Below are 25,310 nucleotides of genomic sequence, written 5' to 3'. Positions count from 1 at the left end.
TGTTCCAAAGGGACATCCTTCTATTTATAGGCTGTATCCCCTGGTCCTAGACTCCCCCACTATAGGAAACATCCTCTTAACATTCACTCCACCTATGCCTTTCAACATTTGATACGTTTCAATGAGATCCTCCCCCCATTCTTCTAAGTTCTAGCAAGTACAGGTCCAGAGTCAAACACTCCAGAATACATTAACCCTTTCCTTCCCGGAATTATTCTTGCGAACACCTACTGGACCCCCCTTCAATGAGATACCTTTTCTTAAATAAGGGGCCCAAAATTGCTCACGATACTCAAAAAGTGTGGTCTGACCAATTAAATTTAGCTTCTGCCTTACATTCAGGAAATTTCCAGAGACTTGCTAATAATATTAATAGATTTAATTCAAATGACAAAGAATAAATAAGTATATTTGTAAGTTCTCAACCATTTCCAAAAAAAAGTTACACATCTTTGATAACACATTTTCAATACAAAGAACTTGAAAATGTAAGTTAGCATTAAATTAACTTTTAATCATTATGCTTTTACTTTTACAATGTAGGTCCAAACTTATTAATTCTTGCTAAGAAATACCTTTCCGACTATATACTGAATGATGGTCTCAGGGCTACCTGCTGATTTCCCACTGCTTAAATCAGTACCATTTTGATTGTTTCATTTCTGAGTGTTGATCGAGGTCTGTGGTTTTATTTTGGAGAGATCAATTACATCTTCAGAATTTTGTCAGAAAAACAAAAGCAGGCAAAACTACTCATCTGTACAGTGAAATGCATAATACTGCAATGCCACTATGGAACCTCCTCTAAATAATCTGCTACATCACTGCAGTTCGATATGGTGTGGTCCTGTGTAAAGTCATCAAGCTGCAAAAAAAATAAGCAAGAAATTAGCCAAAATAATGAAAAATAAAGATACAAATGTCCATAGTTTATGGAATCACTGAATCATGTGTCCCTGATCTCACCCGCTCCTCCGGGTCAGAGCAAGGTTAGAGGTCCTCAATATCCATCCCACCAGTGTCCATTCAACAGGCCATTTTTTAAAATTTATGATACTTTTAACAAGAGTAGACCAAAGACATGGCTTCCCTCATCCTAAAGCTGACTAAGCGGTAGTTTACTTCATCGCTATTTACTCTCATATCTCTTCTTCATGCAATACCTCGCCATCCTTTTACCTCTTCCCTCTGCACAATCTCAGGACCCAAAGACGTGGAGGTATGAAATTTTAAAAAAAACTGTAGATGCTGTAAATCTAAAATAAAAACAGCAAATAGTGGAAATACTGAGCAGGTCAGAGTTAATATTTCAGGTTGAATATCTTTCACCAGAACCGGAAGGAAGATAAAAGAAGCCCGTGAGCTGCAGGGAGAATGGGGAAGGTATCTGATCGGATAAAAATGGGTGACAATGGGAATGAGTTGTAAGCAAGGCTAACTGGTTAATGAGACAAAAGAACAATGACAAAAGAATGAAAAAATGACATGTCCATCCTGTTTATAGTTTATTCTCACATTCACTTTTTCTCCCACCTCACCCTCCCTGAAGCTTAACAAACTTTTTTTTTGTCCTTTACCAATCCTGCTCTACTTTAGAGACATTAAACACCTGTGACTAGTTCCTGCTATATAAGGGCAAGGATGATTTTCTTGTTGCCTGGCAGTTTAGTTCTCCCACCCACTCCCATTCTGACCCATCTCTGCACTCCCACACAGTTCTAACAATCCCCAACAAAAGCTTGAAAACTGGCGCCTCATCTTGTCACGATCCAGCCTTGTCACGATCCCAACAATTTCAGGTAACAAGAGGAAAACATTTAGTTTTATAAATTGCATCAAGATTGGCAAAGCATCTTCAGCTGAATGGACTGCCAGTGCTATACTGTTGCATACATAATATAGTAATCTAACCCTCCTGTTAGTACTCCAGAAGGTGTACAAACCTTATCACTGGTACAAAGATCTTCTCCCTCGAAAGAAATTTCCTCTTCAATCTCCTCACCAATGCTCACTTCACTCTTTGTTTTATCCGAACGTTGACTACCACTGAAACAGAGACATTTATATTTATGACACAACTTATAAATCTTACAAAAAGGTAGATACCATTAGATATTAATATTTTGAAGGTGCAAGTGACTCCTAACATATAGCTGCAGTTGCGAAGATGGCACGACAGCAGCTACATTTCATTAGGAGTATAAGAAGATACACCCTATCCTCGTTATCTGCGTATTCAGACTAAGCAGATTCAGTTATGCGAGGAACCTATTTCTACCAACGTCTCCTTATATGCGTCCAAAACTCACAGTTATGTGAGGAGCACTGCTTTCCCGCCAATACAAGTCACGTGCGCATGCCTCACAGTCTCACTCCTGCCAGTCTCGCATTGGTTTTGGTAACGTATGGATGCGCGATCTTGCACTCTTAAACTTTTGTTGGTTTTACCTATGGCACAGTGTTTTGTGCTTGAAATATTTAACTATGCCTCCTAAGCGTCTGATGTCATGTCCTGGGCCATCAGCTGAGCAGCAGAGAACCACTTTAACACTTGAAAAAAAGTTGGAAATTATAAACAGCGTGACATCAGCGGAAGGTAACACAGCTCTGGGACGCTACTACTGGGAATAGAATCTTGCCTTTAAAGTTCTTTTGTTGCTTGACAATGCGCCAGCCCATCCTAAACATTTGGACAGCATATATCCTATCACAACAATGCATTTCCTGCCGCCTAACACAACATCACTGATTCAACCACTCGACCGAGGTGTGTTCCACATTCAAGGCGTATTTTTTCTTATGGCGAACTATCTCTCAGATGCTGCAAGCAACAGACGATTTTGAAAATCCCGGGAGTTTACCAACAGTGAGGGAATGGTGGAAGTCGGAACACTTGGCACAAATGGCGATGGGCATGGACCCAAGTTTAGAACGGAGTCAGCATTTCAGTCGTTCCCTGCCATCAACCCTTCTTCCCTACAAGTAAATTTATGCTGAAAACAAAATGCTGCCAAACAAACAACCCTCACCACTTTATTCAAACTGGTGTCATCTCCTGCTGCTGGGAACTCTAAGAATTCTGTGAGTCTTCCTTCACCTCTTGCTTTGCTTGATATGATCCCGACACCACAACCACCATTCATCTCCCGGAGGGAATACACCTGCCACTGTTGGTGAGTACTGTACACCCTGGTATGTTAACTTTCAACTTTCTTATGCTGAATATTACCTTAAATTGATGAAATATAATACTAATGTGCCTTGTGGTACTGCTTTTGTGTCGTATTGTTATGAAAATGTGAATAAATTACAGATAAAACATTTAGGAAGCCCTCTGAAACACACCCCTACTTTCTCCATTTAAATAATTATTCACATTATGTGTCGAATACAAGGAACATATCTCCCGCATATAATGAGGATAGGGTGTACTTGCAAATTTCTACAGATGTTCTGCAAAGAGCATTCAAATTGGCTGAATCGCTGTCTGGTGGGAGGAGAGGGGTGCACTTCACAGATCAAAATAAGCTGCAGAAAGTTGTAAAAACAGACAGCTCCATCATGGGCACTAGACTCCCCAGCACTCAGGACTTCAAGGAGCGATGCCTCACAAAGGCAGCATCCATCATCAAGCCATGTTCTCATTGCTACCAGCAGGGAGGAGGTACCAGAGCCTGAAGGCACACACTCCACAATTCAGGAACAGCTTCTTCCCCTCTGCCATCCAATTTCTAAATGCATAATGAATCCATGAACACTACCTACCATTTTGCACTACTTATTTATTTAACTTTAATATACATTTACTGTAATTCAGTTTTTATTATGTGTTGCAATGTACTGCTGCTCCATAACAACAAATTTCACCAACATATCCTGGTAATACTAAACCTGATTCAGATTCTGAACCCTCCCATTTTTCTGCCTGCAAACATCCTTTGTTTACAGGGAATGATCAGTCAGACCTTCTTCATACAGAACAATAATCACCTCTCACCACAGCAAAAAATAGGAGGCCAGCTATGACCATTTAACCTCAATAATTACTTCTATCAAGTGGATGTGATCCTTTGTTAGCATATAATTAAAAAAAGCAAAAATATGTTGATGCTGGAAATTTGAAACACAAACATAAAATGCTGATGGGTCAAGGCACGTATGGGGAAAAAAGGAAAGCACACTTTATCTGAAGTGGGAAGAAGTGATAACAAAATGTACAGAGCATGGAAGAGGAATGGTTGAGACAGAGGAATGTCCTGAATGGAGTGAGGTCAGGATAAACAACAAAGATGGTCATCTGGTCATTGGGTTAATGGGAGGGAGAACATAATCTTTGATTGATAATGAGTTTTCAGTGCAACATCAATTCACACAAAGCCTGTTCTCACCAAGCACAAGACCATAAGACACTAGAGTAGAATTAGGTCATTTGGCCCATCACATCTGCTCTGCCATTAATCATGGCTGATCCTTTTCTCCCCTCCTCAGCCCCACTCCCAGCCGTCTCCCTGTAACCTTTAATGCCGTGTCCAATCAACAACTTATTAATCTCTGCATTAAATACACCCAATGACCTGGCCTCCACAACCTTCTGTGGTAATAAATTCCACCAATGCACCACCCACTGGCTGAAGAAATTTCTCCGCATCTCTGTTTTAAAAGGATGCCCCTCTATCCTGAGGCTGTGCCCTCTTGTCCTAGACTCTCCCACCAAGGGAAGCATCTTTTCCCCATCTACTCTGTCCAGATTTTTCAACATGCAAAAGGTTTCAATGAGATCCTCCCTTGTCCTTCTAAATTCCAGTGAGTACAGACCCAGAGCTATCAAACATTCCTCGTATGATAACCCTTTCATTCCCTAAATCATCATGTGAACCTTCTCTGAACCCTCTTCAATGCCAGCACTCCTTTTCTTAGATGAGGAAACCAAAACTGTTCACAACACTCAAGGTGAGGCTTCACCAGTGCCTTAAAAAGCCTCAGCATCACATCCCTGCTCTTGTATACTAGACCTCTTGAAATGAATGCTAACATTGCATTTGCCTTCTTCACCACTGGCTCTACCTGCAAATTAACCTTTAGGATATTATGCACAAAAATTCACAAGCATCTCAGATTTTTGGATTTTCTCCCCGATTAGAAAATAGTCTGCACATTTATCTTTACTACCAAAGTCCACGACCATGTTTTCTAACACTGTATTTAATTTGCCACTTTCTTGCCCATTCTCCTAATCCAAGTCCTTCTGCAGCCTACCTATTTTCTCAACACTACCTGCCCCTCCTCCACTCTTCATATCATCTGAAAACTTGGCAACAAAGCCATCTATTCCATCATCTAAATCACTGATAGACAGGATAAAACACCAACCCTGTGGAACAGCACTAGCCACTGGCAACCAGAAAAGGATCCTTTTATTCCCATTTGCTGCCTCCTACCAACCATCCAATGCTCTAACCATGCCAGTAACTTTTTTGTAATGCCATGGGCTCTTAACTTCGTAAGCAGCCTCATGTATGGCACCTTGTTAAAGGTCTTCTGAAAATCCAAGTAACCAACATGCACTAACTCTTCTTTGACTACACTGCCTGTTATTTCCTCAAAGAGTACCAACCGATCTCTGAGGCAAGATATCCCCTGAAGGACACCACACTGACTTTGGCCTACTTTATCATGCATCATCTATCACTGGAACTTAACACTTACTTTTCCAAGACAAAGTGCTTGAAGAAGGATCTTTAACTTGAAAAACATAAAATACTGGAAGAACTCAGCAAGTCAGGCAGTATTCATGGAGGTGAATGTTTTGGGATGAGACCTTTCATTAAGGCTGCAAAAGGAAGAGGATAAAAGCCTTCAGTAAGGTGGGGAGAGGAGCAGTACATGCTGGCAGGTGATTGGTGACACCAGATGAGAGGGAAGGTGGGTTAGTAGGTAGGGGTGAGAGAATGAAGAAAGATGCTAGAAGGGGAAAGGTGGAACAATTAAAGGGCTGAAGATGTCAGTGGAGGTCAGTGGATTATGGAATAAGGAGAGGATGAGTAGAAGCAGATGGAACTAACAGGCAGGTGAGGAAGCAGAAGGGGGAGAGGGTAACCTGAATGAGGAATGAGAAAAGAAGTGAGGTGGTGGGGAGTAATTGCCAGGCATCATGTTCATGCCATCAAATTAGAAGTTATCAAGAAGAAATGAGGTCTTGCTCTTCAAACCTGAGCTTGGCCCCATCATAGTAGCAGAGTAAGCAATGGACAGACATGTTGGTGTAGGAATGGAAGTCAAATTGAAAAGGGTAGTCACCAGGGGATCCTGCCTTAAAGTGACAGATAAAGTGAAGGTGCTCAATGAAGCAGTCTCTGATCACTGATGTAGTGGAGGCTGCACCAGGAGTACTGGATAGAGTAGTTGACCCTGATAGACTCACTGAGAAGCATCGTCTAAGATCGTAGGGAGGACTGAGTGGATGAGCTACTTAGAAATTGCTGGGGGGGGGGGGGGGGGGGAGGAAGGGAAAGATTTGCGCAGTGCTAGCATACCACTGAAAATGGCAGAAGTTATGGAGAATTATGTGCTGGATACGGAGGTTCATGGTGTGGTCGGTAAAGATCCAAACAGTCCTTCCAGACATTTGACCTGCAAGTTTGTTGGGGTCATCAATTGTATCCAGTTCTCCCAGTGTGGCCTCCTTTACATCAGTGTGACCTAATGAAGCACAACAGTGGGGTTGTGGATAGGGCTTTAAAGTACATAGTAGGAGAGTTGACTAACAGCTTGGAAATGTGTGGATAAAGTAAAAGGGAAGAATGCAGGAGAGGTTACTGATGTCTCCAAAGTAAAGAATAAGACTAAAAGTTTAGAAAGGGCCAAGATTTTAACTTCAGGCAATATGGAGATAAAATTGAAAAGAAGAGTGGTGAATACAGGACTGAAGGTATTATATTTGAATACATACAGCATCAGGTAGATGATCTTGTAGTGCAGTTAGAAAATGGCAGCTTTGTTGCTTTTGAGCATGAGTCTTATCTGAAAGAAGATCACAGCTGGGAGCTTAACATTGTATCAAAAGAAGAGGCAGGTCGGTAGAGGTAGAGCGGTCTTATTGGTTAAGAAATCAAATCCTTAGAAAGAAGTGATGTAAGATGAGAAGACCTAGAATTTTTGTGGGTAGAGTTGAAAAACTACAACAAAAAGACCCTAATGTGAGTTATGTACAGGCCTCCAATCTGTAGCCTGGATGTGGAATAAAAAATACAATGGAAATCAGAAATGGCAGGTATAAATGGTGGTGTTATAATCCCATGGGGTTTTCAAAATGCAAGTAGATTGGGAAAATCAGGATGATGTTGGGTCTCAAGAGAAGGAATTTATAGAATCCCTATGAGATGGATTTTTAAAGCAGCTTGTAGTTGAGCCCACTAAGGAAAAGGCTATTCAGACTGCGTGTTGTGTAATGAAACAGATTTGATTAGGGAGCTTGAGCTTAAGGTAAATGAAATCGTATGAAACAGTGATCATAACCAGAGGCATGAGAGGAGCAGGCCAAAGCTGGTTGGAAGGGGACACCAACAGGGATGATGATAGATCAGCAACGCCTGGGATTTCTGGGACTAATTCAGAACAGCAGGATTGTTTTATCCTGTAGGAGCAGGAACATTCTAAAGAGAGGACGAGGGAACAATGGCTGAACAGGAAAATCAAAGACAGCTTATAAGCAATATAGTACTTCAATATAGTAAACATTAGTGGGAAGCTTTAACACCAACAGAAGGCAACTAAAAATGCAATTAAAAAGGAGAGAAACAATAAATCTAGCCAATAACCTAAAAAAAACAGAAATTATTTTTAGATTATACTAGACAATGGGGTGACCCATTGGGGCACCCTTTGAGAGAAAGGTAGTGCAGTATGTGACCAGACTGAACATGAAATTTTCCTGAATGCTATTGGTGTTACTTTGCTTTGGAAATTGAAGAAGAAAAACTCAGTTTATTAAAGAAGAAAGACACGTAGCAAGGCAAACATAGCTCCTCCTCGTTTAACAAAGGACACTTCTGATGACAACATTTCTGGTTGATCTGCCACCCTTGTGCCTCTCGTTGTCATTCTGGAGACGTGCAGTCCTTTCATGCGCCGTGTCTTCATCTCTTCTGCTGTTTGTTCTTTGTCTCTGATCTTGGAGACGTGCATTTCTCAGCTCCTTTGTCTCTTCCTTTCTCCTCCTCCTGTGCCAGTTGTTGTCATTCTGGAGACATGCATGCCTCTCCTCCTCTGTCTCTGCTTCCCTCATCTTTTTTCATCCTGATTCTTTGATCCTAGAGTCATGCAGCCCTGGCCTCATCTGATTCTTGTTCTCCCCCTCTCCTTGCAGCTTCCCGACGACGTTTGGCATCATCTCTTGACCATAATGTCCCTCTTCTCTTTCCATATGGCATAATTAGGTTGACTATTTTTTTTTACCCTAATACTGGATAGAAGATACGAAGCAGTAATACCAAAGGAAGCTGATTATTCTTGATGATGTGGTTGGCACTCTCCTAAATGGATGTGATATAGTCACCGCTGTCCTTTGACTGCAGCAGGGGGTTTTATGGGTGTCTCGAAGTATGTCATTACGGGTTACGGGATGTTATGTCATGCTTAAATTTAGAGAAGATCCGATGTTCAGTTTTTGAATCTAGTCAAGAATTTTATACATTGTGGGGACCATTTTTGAGTTATTTTCGAAACTTTTGATTGTTGTAAAAGTACAGATAGTGGCTCATATATTTTATTATATGATAAGGGTTTTTTTTTTCCTTTTTTCTTGCTTTTCCCTAACAGTTCTGACTTTGGTAGTGAGTTTAGAATTTTTTTCTGTGTAACAAAATTATTATATTTCAATATTATGATTTAATTTACTTATGAATACAGGGTTTTGTGATTGTAACTGTATTTTTAATACAATGTATTAGGTACTGTTTTGACTTTTGACTTTTGACTTTGTAATATATATCTTCTTGTACTCTGTATTCCTTTATGCAAAAACTAATAAAAATATTGAAAGAGAAGTATGTCATTACAATAAGATTTAATGATCTCTTATTAATGGGTGGCAGTGAGATCTGTCCCAATCCTGCACATGCTGATGGTGATATGTGACCGCTCGAAATAGAGCCGCCTTGCCCTTTTGCTCCGGTTGGTGTCGCTGCAGAGGCTGGCTGTGAGCATGCATCATGGTGTCACGTCCCTATTTCCATGATGGCGGATCGGCTCTCAAGTGAAAACGGGGCAGTTGATTTTGGTGGATGAGCAATTTTATAGGAATATATAACCCTGAATTTTGCCTGCATTCTGTAAGTTAGCGCATCTTAAGTTGATTTAGCCAAAAAAAAGTGCCGCTGTAATGCACCATTTGCGCTGAGGTCACAAACAGACAGAGCATGAGAGTTTTAGTAGTATATAGATATAAAGATCAAAAGAGAGGCAAGAATGGATATCAGACTGTTGGAAAATGATGCTGGAGAGGTAGCACTGTAAAATAAATGAATGACAGATAATCCAAATATGTATTTTGCATCAGTCTTCATTATGGAAGATTCCAGCAGCATGCCAGAAATTCAAATCTGTCAGAGGATGGAAGTAAAGGTAGTTGCTATGACTAAAGAGAAGAAGTTTGAGAAGCAGAAAGTTCTGAAGGTAGGTAAGTCACCTAAACTAGGTGGACTACTCCCTCAGGGTTCTGAAAGAGGAACTGAAGAGACTGTGGAGAAATCAGTAATGATCTTTCAAGAATCACTAGGTTCTAGAACAGTTTCAGAAGACTGGAAAACCACAAATATCTCTTCACTTTTTAAGAAGGGGAGGAGGCAAAAGACATGAAATTATAGGACAGTTAGCCTGATTTCAGCGGTTGTGAAGACGTTGGGAGTTCATTATTAGGATAAATGTTTCAGAGTATTTCAAAACAGATGATAAAATATGCCAAAGTCAGCATGGTTTTCTTAAAGGGAAATTTTACCTGACAAATCTGTTGGAGTTCTTTGAAGAAGTAACAAGCAGGATAGAGGATAGACAAAGGAGAGTCACTGGATGCTGTTTACTTGGAGTTTCATGAGGCCTTTGACAAAATGCCATACATAAAGCTGCTAAAAAGGGTAAGAGCCCTTGTTTTACAGGAAAGATATTAGTATACAGTTAACCATATATTGCATGGATAGAAGATTGGCTGACTGGCAGAAGGCAAACAGTGGGAATGCAGGGGCACTTTTCTGGTTGGCTGCCGGTGACTAGTAGTGTTCCGAAGGCAACAATGCTGGGTCCACTACGTTTATCATTATATGTTAATGATTTGGACGATGGCATTGATTTCCTTGTTGCCAAGTTTTCGGAGGATATAAATTAATGGAAGAGCAGCTAGTGCTGAGGAAGCATGGAGCCTACAGAAGCACTTGGACAGATTAGGAGAATGGGCAAAGAAGTGGCAGATGGAATACAGTGTAGAGAAGTGTACGATTATGCACTTTGGCAGAAAGAATAAAAGTGCAGTCTATTTTCTAAATGCAGAGTAATATCAGCTGCAAAGGTACTTGGGAGTTCTTGTGCAGGATTCCCTGAAGGTTAACGTGCAAGTTGAATCAGTAGTAAGAAAGGCAAATACAACATTAGCAATCATTTCAAGAGGACTAGAATATCTTTCTTTTTTTAAATAAAAGGATGTAATACTGAGGCTTTAAAAGGTATTGATTAGACCACATATCAGAACAAAGATGAGGAGGAATTTCTTCAGCCAGAGGACAGTAAATATGTGAAATTAATTGCCATAGATGTCTGTGGAGACCATGTCACTGGATATATTTGAAGCAGAGATTAATACGCTTTTGATTAGTAAGGGTTACAGGGAGAAGGTAAGAAAATGGGGTTAAGAAGGAAAATAAATTATCAATGATCAAATGGTTTAGTGGGTTCAATGGCCAAATGACCTAATTCTTCCCTTTTGTCTATGATCTTATGGACAAGGTGAAAGAATGCCCGTCCCTGTTACAATGCCCAAAGTATGAGGTAAAGGCAGATGTGCAGGAAATGGAGGAGATGCTCAGGAGGGGATCATGATAGTAGTGGAAGGGAAGCAACATTTTTTGTACAAGGAAGGCAACTCAGAACTATATTACTTTCTCAGCACAAGGGATCACTAGGGAATTCTTGCATCTTAAACCTAATATAAAAACTTTACAGCAGTAAGAAAGCAATTGCAATGAGTAACATCCCAGCAGTTGAGCCCTCAGAAGCCATGAAATTCTCACTACTGATTGAATTACTTATCAACTGAAAAAAATCAGTATGCATTTTAAACATGTTTCAATGATAAGGATTATTTTACCTGATAAAATCATCATCGTAATACTCTTCTTCATCACCTGTTCCAAAGAGATCAGAGGTAATAGCATGTATTAGAAATCATTTTACATATTGTCTCTCTTCTAACATTGGATGACATTGTTGTATTGTTCATATTACTTTTACTTGGCTAGTGAAGAGATTTTGAAGTGATGGGATATACAAGAATAGTAGAAGAAAGAAAACTGGATCTACACATAGCCCAGGCATAAAGGATAAATAAAAGGAATAATTAAGGATGTTACATTAAAAAAATGCTCACCTTTCACAAAATAGCATGCTTAAATATTTAAAATGGATTAGTAAATGATTTTTAACTAACCTTTTAAATCAGTTTCTTTTAATGCTGGCTCTCTTGCTAGTGTACCCAGGTCTGCTGTCAGAGGAGGAGCATCCGCAAGGGACGTCAGACTACCCAAAGGTTTACTTTTCAAATCAGTCCGCCTATATATGTAAAAAAAAAATCTTTTTCAAACTTGAGTTTTGGAGATCCTCAAATCTGAGGTGCAATATGAGAAATGCAGTATTAGGAAAAATCAGAATAAGGTTTTATGTAAAACCAAAAAACTCATCTGTAAATAGCCCAAACTAGCTATCCAAAGCAGAGATGGTCTGAACCAACTACATAATCCACTTACCACTGGTCAAAATAAACAGTTTGTTATCTCAAGGTGTGTATCTAAAAGGTCAGTATTTGAATGGAATGGTTGCATGATGGTTAATCCACTAGACCAATAATTCTGAGTCTTGGACAAATGATTAAAGAAAACACTAAAGTAGCTGGTAAATTTAAATTTGTAGATAAATGAATGACCTGGAATGAAAAGCTATTATCTGTAACAATGACCATTAAACTAAAAAGACTGTCATAAAAGCAGAGTTTGCTCCCCAATATGCTTCAACCTTTTACAGTCTGTGTGACATCATTCTAGTTGACCAGTCTCTGAAAGAGATGTGCAAAATTCTCCACCTGTTTAATTAGACTACAAAGTCTTACTCACAGTATCACACTTTTCAGCCATCATTTCAAACACTTCCACCACAAATCTTGGAAAGGTTGCCTAACCGTTAACCCAACTATCTAACTTCTAATGATCAGAGCTCCTAGAATGTGTCTGCAGCAAGTTGTGAGAGAAGCACAAGATCTAAACCTGCTTGAACTCATCCTCACCAAGACCTGTTTCAGATGCACCTAAAGCTGATGGAAGTGATTACATCATTGCCTACGTGGAGACAGCCTCACCTTTCTATTGTCTTGTGTAGCTTCCAGATAGGTTCATTCAAACCTGAGCAATCTGAGCAGTGTAAAACTTGACATCTATAGGTGGCCACGGACAATCCATAATGAAACTATGTATATTCCCGCACAATATACAAACACACAATTCTGCTTCTATCATCATCATTCTTGGATACAGATTGTTCCAGGTTCCAAAGGTTGAATCAGTGGACACTGGCTTCAGATTATAAAGGTCAGACAAGCTTTACAGAAAAGAAAATGATTTTCCCCCTGTAATAAACCTCCAAGTACTTTGATAAAATAATTTCTACCAGTGTTAGCCAATTTAAAGTATGAAATATATCAGAGAATATTTACAATTTTAAACATCATTTAAAACAAAAAGAAAATTTAACAGATATGAATTTACTTTTCAACCCTGAATTTCTTTGAATTAAAAAACATAAGTAGGAGCAGGAGTAGGCCATCTGGTCCATCAAACCTGCTCCGCCATTCAATAAGATCATAGCCGATCTGGCCATGGACTCATCTCCACCTACCTGATTTTTCCCCGTAACCCTTATTTCCCCAACTATGTAAACAGCCATCCAACCTTGTCTTAAAAAATATTAACTGAGACAGCCTCCACTGCTTCATTGGGCAAAGAATTCCACAGATTCACCACTCTCTGGGAAAAGCAGTTCCTCTTCATCTCTGTTCTAAATCTACTCCCCCAAATCTTGAGGCTATGTCCCCTAGTTCTAGTCTCACCTACCAAAAGAAACAACTTGCCTGCCTCTATCTTATCTATCCCTTTCATAATTTCATATGTTTCTATAAGATCTCCTCTCATTTTCTGAATTCCAGCGTGTACCATCCCAGGAGACTCAATCTGCCCTCATAGTCTAATTCCCTCATCTCTGGAACTCTGGAATCAACCTGATGAACCTCCTCTAAACCACCTCCAAAACCAGTATATCCTTCCAGTATGGAGACCAGAACTTCCCGCAGTTCTCCAGTTGTGACCTCATCAGTAGCAGCATAACTTCCCTGCTCTTAATTTCAATCCCTCTAGCAATGGCCAAAATTCCATTTGCCTTCTTGATAGCCTGCTGCACTTGCAAACCAAAGTTTTGTGATTCATGCACAAGCACTTGCTTTGTACAGCAGCTTGCTGCAGTTTTGTGGATTTAGATACATAAGCCAATTAGCACATGGATTTCCAGAGGTATTTGCACAATTTACTGACTTAGTTTTAGTAGGAATCTTTTAAATTCATGTTTTTTTGAAATGACAATAGCAAAATAGTTAAAACTGATGTGCAGCTCAAGACGGGCTCTAATAAGTTTAGAATTCATGAAGTTAATTTTTCACTTTGAGTTGCTTAACATGATTTTCAGCAAAAAGTTGTAGAAAGATCTTTCATTTCTTTTTGCAACTCCCTTCTACGTTCAGATTACTCAATTCTTTACCGACTTTGCAGATTATTGTACAAATATGAATCAGGTAGCATTTGTATTTTCTGACTGCTATGCTTCTTGCTACTGGAAGCAGGCAACTCTGAAATACTTGTGTTTCTCTCAGAAGGACCGATACTGCAGTATGTAACTAGCAGAACAAATCACTGTGAAATACAACAGAAAACACCGATGACGTAAATTACAACAAACAGTTAATAAGCTATGTAAACTGCAAATAACTCCACAAATCATGGCTAAGTTGGTGGAAATAGTTTTTAGTCCCTTAAGGATTGAAGAATTGCAGTATGAATATTCAATTCTAAATCAATTTTAACTTTTCTATATCAATAGGTTTCTAGGGTAATAGTAAGTCAATAGAATTTCTGTTCCAGAGAGTGATTTTCTGCTTAGCATCAGTCAAATTCACTGGCAGCAATGTAGGTAACATGTGGAGTTTGGTACAGCAGACATAGATGGAAAAGGTCAATTATAGGAGAGAGAACTGCTATTATGGGTGAAGAAAAAAATTCTTGCTCCTCATGGCCCACAACCTACATCTTGCCGTTCTCATCTTCTTGTACTCTTAATTCTTAGAAAGCAAATCCTAAGGAATCAAGGCATGACAAAAAGTAAAAAAATCAGAAGAATCTATAAAAATTCCACCTCCTGAATGTAAAGGGAGTTTCTTCTTTTTCTTTGTTACTGCATATGTTTATCAAAATGACTTCTTTGCTTGTTAAAAGTACAAATGCTTCTTTGTTGCGAGAGAGTGCTGGAAGCTTGTCTGGTTAAAATTTACTGATAAGGAGAATTGTATTCCTTTGTAAACCAATTGGGATTAATGTTGTTCTTTCTTCTGAGTCTGTAAGCTATTGTTGGCGGGCATTTTGGGGAGATTCGGCACGAGGGTTGAGAGAGAGAGGACGTGATGCTGTAAACCGGGTGAGGAACGGACCCCAAGTGGGGGTCCGAGGCCAGGAGGTACCCCGAGGAGAGGAGACAAAGATAGATGTGCTTGGTTGACCACTTCGGGTGGTCCTGAGCTGCAAGTCGAGGAGTTTGGAGGGGATCGAATGATGGCCAGAAGACTTCAGTAATTGAGCTCCAACGGTTGTGCATGAAGTGGTTTGGACTTTGATAAGTTTGGCGCCTTTTCTTTGTTTTCTTTTCCTTCATATATACTGTATCGTTATTAATCACTTAGTTATAGTAACCTTTATAAATTGTACTCATTTAATCGCATACGGTGTACTGTCTGTTTTTTGGGCGAGGCGGGGACATCACACAGCATCCACACCAGCTGATTACCCAGTTTGGCGGGGCCGAAGGCTGCTCCCCCTAGACGAGAACGAGCTGAACAAGCCTGAGGCGACCCAGGGGGTTACATGAACAGTGATTTTCTCTCTAAATATTTTATCTGTTGTAACATACACACATCCTCTGGACCTTCATGGGCCCTTTAAAGCCCAATACTCCTCATTATCTGTCCATTTGTCTAGCACCATCATCTCCTCCAATTTTCTTACATCACATATGCACCCCCCCTTCCAACTTCAGTTTCCTGTCTGTCTTCAAAAGTTGCTTACCTGTAATATTGTCTAGTTCCAACAGCTTATTGTTCTGAAATACCAACTTCAGCTTTTTTCCTTCTCAAAACCTGTCTACCCTTCCGACTGCATCAAGTGCCGCAGCCTTTCAATGGATTGTCCTAGTTCTCAAATGGATGAAATCAGACTCTGTCTGTATAACTCACAGCTTCAGTAAAACAGTCAGCATAGTCAAAGACTAGACACCCCCCCCCCCCCACCCTGGACATTCTCTCTTTCCACTGGAGAGAAGATACAAAAGCCTGAAAGCACATAGTACCAGGCTCAAGGACAGCTTCTACCTCACAGCCTTAAGACTACTGAATGGTTCCCTGGTATGATAAGATGGACTCTTCTCCTCACAATCTAGCATCTACCTTCAAATCAGGTCAACAACAATTGCCATTTCATTGACTCTTCACTCAGTTCTGTACCATCTAGACAGTGAATACACATACATCAGGATGTTCTTCGTTGACTACAGCTCAGCATTCAATGCTATTACTACCTCAAAAATTAATCACCAAGTTCCAAGACTTGGGCCACGGCACCTCCTTTGGCAACTGGATCATCAACTTCCTCACTTGCAGACAATAATAATAATATTAATAATAAGTACTCTATTGATTTTAAGTGGGAAATTATTCAGTTACAGCAGCAACCTTTAAAACACACTTAGCAGTGTACAGACTAATAAGGTACAGAAAAATAATATACACAATAATAATTTATCAATGTGCAATAATGCATAAAATAATAAAGCAGAGACTATTGTACTATGATGTGTGTTCTCCAGTCGCCCAGAGATGAACTGTTGTATATGCTTATTGCATTTGGTAGGAAAGATTTTCTGTCATGATCCTTGTGACAGCAGAGCTGAATGAGTCCATTCGAAACGGTGCTCTGCTGCTAATTCAGTAGATCATGGAGAGAATGTGACCGATTGTCCCTTATAGATAACAGTTTGTTTAATGACCTGCTTTCCACTAATGACCCCTCTCCACCACTAACTCAAGAGTCTGGGTTGTAGCTAATGATGGCTCCAGCCTTTCTGATGAGCTTACTTAGTCTCTTTGCATCATCAGCACCAATGCCCCTCCCCTAACATAAAGCCGCAAAGAAGACTGCACTCATTATAACAGACTGGTAAAAGATCTCCAACACCCTGCTGCACACATTGAAGGATCTCAGCTTCCTAGATCCCAGTCAGTATGGATTTCCAACAACACCTCCTTCACAATCACCATCAGCATAGGTGCACCACAATGCTGTGTGCTTAACCCCTTACTCTACCTCCTCTTACTTATGACTGTGAAGCTAAGTATAGCTCCATTGCCATATTTAAGTTTGCTGATGACACCACTGTTATTGGCTGGATCAAAGGTGGTAGTGAATTAGCATAAAGGAAGAAGATTGAAAATCTGGTTGTATGGTTCAAAAGCCAGTTAATTACTGACTACAGGAGGAAGAAACTGGAGGTCTTCATTAGGGGATCAGAGGTGGAGAGGGTCAATAACTTTAAATTCCATTGCTGAGCATTATCAGATCCGAGAATCTGTCCTGGGACCAGCATACAAGGGCATAACTAAGAAGGCACGACATTGCTTCTACTTTCTTCATTGATTGTGCAGATTTGCCATGTCATCTAAAATTTTGACAATTTTTTTTTATAGATGTAGAGAGTATCCTGACTGGTTGTACAATGGTCCAGAATGGAAACGGCCCACAAAAAGTGGTGGATACAGACTGGTCCATCACAGAAAAAGCCCTCCTTGCCATTGAGCATATCTACAAGGAGCACTGCCACAAGAAAGCACCATCCAGGCCTAACCTCTTCTTATACTGCCATCAGGAAGGAGGTACAAAAGCATTAGGTCCCACACCACCAAGTTCTGGAACAGTTATTATCCTTCATCCATCAGGCTTCTGAACCAACATGAATAAGTTCAACTCTGAATTGATTCCACAGCATATGGACTCATGTTCTCAGTATTATTTATTTACTTTTTTTTGTATTTGCACAGCTTTCTTTTGCCCATTGACTGTTTGCCGGTCTTTGTGTGCAGTATTTCATATCGTATTTTGTTCTACTGTGAATGCCTGCAAGGAATTTAATTTCAGGGTAGTACATGGTGACATATACATACTTAGACAGTAAGTGTACTTTTAACTTTGAACAACCTTGTGATCTTGTACTTTACTGTCTACCTACACTGCACTTTCTCTGTAGCTATAGCACTTTATTTTAAACCTTGAACTGCCCCAAGGCTCTGTGTAATGAACTGATCTGTATGAATAGCATGCAAGGCAAGCGTTTCACTGTACCTCAGCAATGTAACAATAATAAATTAATTCCAAAAACACTCCATGCATTTCTGCCACATGGTGAATATTGCAAATACAATAGCATTTTCCTTATATCGTCTTCTTTCCACATCCTTTAAACACAGTACATAAAGATAGGGGCAAGTAAACAGGGTAATTGGTTTGTAATATTAAATATATCCAGAGAGAAAGAAAATAAAGAAATTTGACCCTGAAAACCTTTCCAAATGCAGTCTATTGGCAGTGACAGCAAAACTGTGCAATGTAATCAGATTTTGGGTTTACAAAGAACATAGAAAATAAAACTTAAAACAATACAGGCCCTTCAGCCCACAATGCTGTGCCTACAATCAATCTAACCCATCCCTCCTAAGGATCACTCTAAGATCAACCTAAACCTTACCTCCTACATAACCCTCCTTTTTTTTTTATCATCCATGTGCCTATTTAAAAGTTACTTAAATATCCCTAATGTATTTTCCTCTACCACCTTCCCAGCAGGGTATTCCACGCACCCACCACTCACAGTGTGAGAAACTTTCCTTGGACACCCCCCTCCCATACTTTCCTACAATCACTTGAAAATTAAGTCCTCTCGGATTAACCATTTCTGCCCCGAGGAAAAGTTTCTGACTATCCACTCAATCTATGCCTCTTATCTTTTGTATTACTCAAACAAGTTGCCTTTCATCCTCCCATGTTCTAAAGAGAAAATCCCTTGCTCACTGAAACTATCCACATAAGGCATGCCCTCCAGTCCAGGCAGCATCCCAGTAAATCTCATCTGCACCCTTCCAATAATGAAATGACCAGAACCGAATACAACATTCCAAGTGTGGTCTAACCAGGGTTTTATAGAGCTGCAATATTACCTCACAACTATTGAACTTAAAACTGCCAAATAATGAAGGCCAACATACTATGCACCATCTTAGCAACCGTATCTATTTGCATGGCAACTTTAAGAGGTCTAGGAACATGGAATACAAGATCCCTCTGAAAATGGTAGGTGATGAGGATGGAATATCCAGTCTTGTCAGGAATAAGTCTTATTAGAGACAATTAAAAGAAAGAAGGTGCAAATGGAGTAGCCACTGTTGGAGTAGGCCTGTGTTAGAGAGGTCAGATTTTGCTCAACAGGCTTCGACAAGAACAGGCAGAGGCTAAAGGTGCGGAATCATTAAGTTGATTGTAAAACTTAAGCTCAAAAAGTTAGAGCCATGTGTATAACAAATGCAGACAGGATAGTAGTTAAGGCAGTGGAATGCTCCTCCTGTGAAATGTGAGATTACAGGGTACCCAGTGGTCTCCCTGATAACTACATCTGCAGAAAGAGCACCCAACTTCAGCTTCTGACTGACAAGATCAAGGAACTGGAGCTGGATATACTCAGGGCCATCCAGAAGGCTGAAAACCTCTTAGATATGTTTACTCAGGTGGTCACACCCAGAGTGCAGATTTCAGATAGTACACAGGTGACCACCAGGAGAAGGAAGGGAGAAAGTAGCTGATGCAGTGGTCCCCCATGTCCTTTTCCCTCAGCAACAAGTACACCTCTTGGGATTTACTGGGAGGATGACCTATTAGGGCACAGCAGCAGAGGCCAGGCCAGTTCTGAAGCTCAGTAGAGAATGATAAAGTCAAGTAGTGAGATTGTAACAGGGACCCAATAGTTAAGGGGATGTACTGGAGATTCTGTGCCTATAAATAAAGACACCAGGATGGTGTGTTGCCTCCCAGGTGCTAGATTAAAAGATGTATCAGAGTGGGTGCAGAATATTCTCAAAAGAGAGAATGAAAAGCCAAAGGTTGTGGTGCACATTGGCACCAATGACATAAGTAGGAAAGGGAAGAAGCCCTGTGCAGTGAATATAGTGAGTTGAGGAAGAGGCTGAAGAGCAGGACTGCCAAGGTAGTAAACTCTGCATTATTCCCGATGTCACATGCTAATCAGGGCAGGAATAAGATGATAGTAAAAATGAATGAGTGGCTGAGGATCTGGTACAGGGAGGAGGGCTTCAGATTTCTGGATCATTGGGAGATCTTCTGGGGATGGTTAGACCTGTACAAAAAGATGGGTTACATCTGAATCTGGGATGGCTGTGGAGGCCAAGTCACAAGGTATATTTAAAGCAGAAGTTGATTGGTTCTTGAATAGTCAGGGCAGCGAAGGTTACGGAGAGAAGGCAGGAGAATGGGGTAGAGAGGGATAATAAATCAGCCATGTTGGAATGGCAGAACAGACTCCACAGGCCAAGTGGCCTATATATGCAAAGGTTTGGGCACCCCAAGAGATTTGAGCGCCCAGATAACTTTTACCAAGGTCTCAGACCTTAATTAGCTTGTTAGGGCTATGACTCATTCACAGTCATCATTAGGAAAGACCAGGTGATGCAAATTTCAAAGCTTTCTAAATACCCTGACTCCTCAAACCTTGTCCCAACAATCAGCAGCCATGGGCTCCTCTAAACAGCTGCCGAGCACTCTGAGAATTAAAATAAATGATGCCCATAAAGCAGGAGAAGGCTACAAGAAGATAGCAAAGCGTTTTCAGGTAGCCGTTTCTTTAGTTCGTAATGTAATTAAGAAATGGCAGTTAACAGGAATGGTGGAGGTCAAGTTGAGGTCTGGAAGACCAAGTAAACTTTCCGAGTGAACTGCTCGTAGGATTGCTAGAAAGACAAATCAAAACCCCATTTGACTGCAAAAGGCCTTCAGGAAGATTTAGCAGACTCTGGAGTAGTAGTGCACTGTTCTACTGCACAGCGACACCTGCACAAATATGATCTTCATCAGTCACTACAAAATTCAGCGTCAGAAGTTTACAAAGGAACATCTAAACAAGCCTGATGTATTTTGGAAACAAGTCCTGTGGACTGATGAAGTTAAAATAGAAATTCCTGACAGCAATAAGCAAAGGTATGTTTGGAGAAAAAATGGTACAGAATTTCATGAAAAGAACACCTCTCCAACTGTTAAACACAGGGGTGGATCGATCATGCTTTCGGCTTTGTTGCAGCCAGTGGTACAGGGAACATTTCACTGGTAGAGGGAAGAATGAACTCAATTAAATACCAGCAAATTTTGGAAGCAAACATCACACCGTCTGTAAAAAAGTTGAAGATGAAAAGAGGATGGCTTCTACAACAGGATAATGATCCTAAACACACCTCAAAATCCACAATGGACTACCTGAAGAGGCGCAAGCTAAAGGTTTTGCCATGGCCCTCACAGTGCCCCTACCTAAACGTCATCGAAAATCTGTGGATAGACCTCAAAAGAGCACTGCATGCAAGAGGGCCCAAGAATCTCACAGAACTAGAAGCCTTTTGCAAGGAAGAATGGGCGAAAATCCCCCAAACAAGAATTGAAAGACTCTTAGCTGGCTACAGAAAGTGCTTACAAGCTGTGATACTTGCCAAAGAGGGTGTTACTAAGTACTGACCATGCAGGGTGCCCAAACATTTGCTTCGGGCCCTTTTCCTTATTTTGAAACTGTAAAAGATGGAAATAAAAAAAGTAATCCGGCTTAAAATATTAAAGACATGTGACATCTTTAACTTTATGCCTTTTGGAAATCAGGTCATCTTTTAATTGCTTAGCTATTCACAGTAACAGAAATTTTGACCAGGGGTGCCCAAACTTTTGCATGCCACTGTATATAGATATATAAAAAGCCATATTCTGAATTAATCACACAATACATGTTTGATAAGACACTGAAAAGAGCATATTGTGATACATGCACACCATACCTGCAAACAACCCTTTCATAATTTCCTCACAGAATTAAATACAATCCACACTTTGTAAACTTGAGCTCATCTAAATGTCTTCCACTCACATCCCAAATCACATCCATTCCATTGAACCATCACCCAGCTGCTCACAGATTTGGTACTGCCTTTTAACCTGGCAATGCCTCAGTTTCAAGATTCTTTTCTTAGAGATTCAAGCTTTCCACTGTCTCTCCTCAGTTGAGACAGTTGAGACTGTCTCCACTGTCTCTCTTCAGTTGTCCAAGTTTTTGAATTATTTTCTTTACTCTCCCATCCTTTAATGTCATCCTCAAAATTACCTTATTGATCAAACTGCTTTGATTACCAATCCTTATTGCTCTAACATGGGTTACTAACAGAGTTGGTCTGATAATGTTCTACAAAGGGTCTTGAGACATTTGAGTACATTAAATGATATTAAATAAATTCAAATTGTCATATTAAATATACAAATTTCTTGCCTTACCAACCATAGGTTTTCATTTGCTCAGGCAAAGGATCATCAAAGAATGAATCGTCATCTTCACCGAAATATAGCTTTTCATTCTTCTCTGGGAGGCCAGTGGACGTGTTAGATAATAAATCTTGCTTCGGCTCTCCAGGAGGTAGATTAGCTGCAGTTTTTATATCACCTGAGGCCATACTGGTATCTCCAAGATTTGTGTCAATGACCTTTGAAAATGCAAATACAAGTGGTACAATTTTAAGAGGACTACGGATTGAATACGTTAAATCAAATGTGTAGAATTATCAATAAAGAATCGTAGTGAATCACTGAACAGATGGAATGAATCAGTCTGAATCAGAAAATGGCACTCAGATATTAAATACTCTATGATCTATCACTCCTGCAATAACACAATAATGCTTTAATAAACAAATTTAGTTAACATTCCAAATGTTAATGATTGCTACATATTATAGCATGCAAGTTCACAAACAATTATTTCATCAGCATGTAAGTTACAAGGCTTGGATAGCCAGTAAGAAAATACTAGAGCCCTACACATTTTAACCTAATTACAGAGATAGTGCAGAATGATAGTGAATTTGTGAACAAATTTTCACGCAACCTACTGATCTTAAGCCTTTATGGAATGAGGGATGAGATAAGGAACAGTACTGAATCAGGACTAAGATCCACAAACTAATATAACTATTACTGCATGAATTCAGCTTTTCCTTAACTTTAAAATTACCCATTACAAATTTTACAGTACTTCACAGTTAAAAAATAAAGATCAACTCTGACTTATTCTAGCATTGTTTTGGTTTAAAATTGGTATATTGCTATATTATCTCAATGTAAAAATCTATCAAGTTGAAGGAGGAATGAAATAGCATATTAAGCATTTTACTTACTAGCTATTGTTATCCTATGTAACTCAAACATCACTTCAGTTCTGTCAGCATAATGTGCAATAGCATAGGACACACACAACTATATATACCATTGCTAGCTTACAAAGATGCCTTGTTAGAGTCAAAAATCATCATTAATTTATAACTTTATGCAAATGATTAAATATTAGCAAAGGCAAACTACACAATATTTATAACATTAGAAAGAAGAGGCAATGGTATGTTAAGCTATATAATACTCATCAATAGCAGGCTATTTGTTTACAGTTGTGCATTAACCATTAGCACAGATTAGCACACAATATCAAACCAGCATGGAAACTAAATATAACAGATGAAAGCAACTCAGTAACCTCAACATCAAACACTATCTCACTGACATGAGGAATTTAAGAAATAATGTAATTTTTATGACACTACACAGATTTAGCAGAATAGTATTTCCACAAATATATGATGCTGCAAGAGACTAATTAAACTTATTTGTAGCATCAAATAAATAAAAGGCATTAAAGCTGTTTATTCAGAAATATACCTAATATAACTGCATTAGAGGGATTCCCAAAACCACAGCAACCCAATAAAACTGATAGAGAAAGTTGTGTAATTTTTAAGATTTACTGTATGCATTATCTATGTGCTGTGTCTGTGCTAAAGGCAATGCTTGCACCATCACCAGCTTGTGGCATATGCAGTTACCTTCGCACCAGCTTTCTCCCCGCTCTCTTTAACTTTACCAGTTCCTTTGTATCTAGGTATCTGAACATGAACATGAACATAAAAACAATCATTTAACTGGTGCTATATCTAACATGGAACCACTGATTTCAAGTAGTCAGTAGATGGTGAAGTCTTTGGTAATGCATTCTAACCTCATTAAATTATTCTTCTAAGAATTGTGTTCACATGAAAAAAAGTCACTTGATTAAATATAACCAAGCAAGAAATTATTTAAATGAAATGGTATGAATTATACATTGTGAGTCTAATATTTATTCACTGAACATTATACAGAATCCACTGCAAAGTGACAACCCTCATAGAACATGGATTTATCTTTCCTCAGATGCTGCCCGGCCTGCAAAGTGTTTCCAGCAGTTCCAGTTTTCATTTCAGATTTCCAGCATCTGTAGGTTTTTTTTGGTAATCAGAACAATACTTTGCTTGATTATTGCACCAGATCTGAGTTTAAATAGCAATCAATGCTTATTAAAATATAAAATAAAACAGTATCATGTGGTCAGTGGATTGGTAGTAAGAATACTGATATGCTAAGAGCATTTTTAATTTAAAAAAAAGACAAGCATGATTGACATATAAAATTGTCATTCAGCAAAAGAAATAAGGCAAAAGAGAATGTAACACTGACCTCCTCATCCTCCACAGGAATGCAAGGAAATCACATTGGAAAGTCAATGAAAAGAGTCTCTAAATGTACATAAAGATGTATACAGATACTAATAATCCAATAGTTATCAAGGCTTGAAAAAAGAGAAAAGATTCAGAATTATACCTGTCTGACACATCTATAAAATATAAACAGAACTGTTTACAATAGATTCCTCTGCCTCTTACCATTTGTCAGTTTCCTTTCCACCACCATCAACCCATTTCTCAAATTTGCTTTAGACGCAGATGTCATGTTCTCCTTTCACACTGTTCAGTAGAGCCTGAGCTCATTGTTACTTAGCCAGAAACTTATGCAAGTAGTGACTATATAATGCACCTACTTGGATGTATTACTATTTCCAGCCTTCTCTTCCTTAAGTTTCAAACAAGCAAAATCAGGGATAACATTCTGAAGAAAAATTCTACAATGCTACCCCTCAGCATTTCAACTGAAAACAGAGCATGATTTCCCACATGTAAAATGACAATATCCATCTCCATCTGACTTACACGTTCTACTACTAGGCACAATGAAGGGATGTTTAAGTTAAACAGAGGTGGCTAAAATTCTGAATAACTGATTTCCTCCAACTAAATATTGGGAAGACTGTATTATCTTTGACTGTCAACCCCAAATGATTCTGGCACTGATTCCATTCATCACCCTGGCAAACTAACCATCCTGAACCATGTTGGATGTTGGATTCTGGAAGAAACTTCACACCAATTACTTCCTGAACCGAACCAAATATTTAACCCCAATATGAAGTTCAGGCTGAAGATCTACACTTAACTAGTCTTACATTTTGAATTTTCTAAT

General features: G+C 39.4%; 1 protein-coding gene across 4 annotated transcripts in view; it reads right to left on the bottom strand.

Moving 5' to 3' along the window:
* Positions 1-364: 364 nt before the first annotated feature.
* Positions 365-25,310, bottom strand: part of cep43 (centrosomal protein 43) — an 86,678-nt gene continuing 61,732 nt past the window's right edge. For 3 of the 4 annotated variants that reach the window (XM_073051756.1, XM_073051754.1, XM_073051753.1), the window contains 6 exons: positions 23,801-23,860; positions 22,206-22,411; positions 11,693-11,814; positions 11,354-11,390; positions 1,944-2,046; positions 365-865 (listed from right to left, as the gene is read on the bottom strand). In XM_073051756.1, coding sequence (XP_072907857.1) covers positions 791-865; positions 1,944-2,046; positions 11,354-11,390; positions 11,693-11,814; positions 22,206-22,411; positions 23,801-23,860 — 603 coding nt within the window. In that variant the 3' untranslated portion in view covers positions 365-790. The remainder of the gene's footprint in view (positions 866-1,943; positions 2,047-11,353; positions 11,391-11,692; positions 11,815-22,205; positions 22,412-23,800; positions 23,861-25,310) is intronic. The other variant, XM_073051755.1, reaches the window with a different exon arrangement.

The sequence above is a fragment of the Hemitrygon akajei genome, chromosome 7, assembly GCF_048418815.1.
Source record: "Hemitrygon akajei chromosome 7, sHemAka1.3, whole genome shotgun sequence".
Lineage (NCBI taxonomy): Eukaryota > Metazoa > Chordata > Chondrichthyes > Myliobatiformes > Dasyatidae > Hemitrygon > Hemitrygon akajei.
The sequence above is the reverse complement of the archived record's forward strand: the minus strand, read 5'-3'. Positions and strand labels throughout refer to the sequence as shown.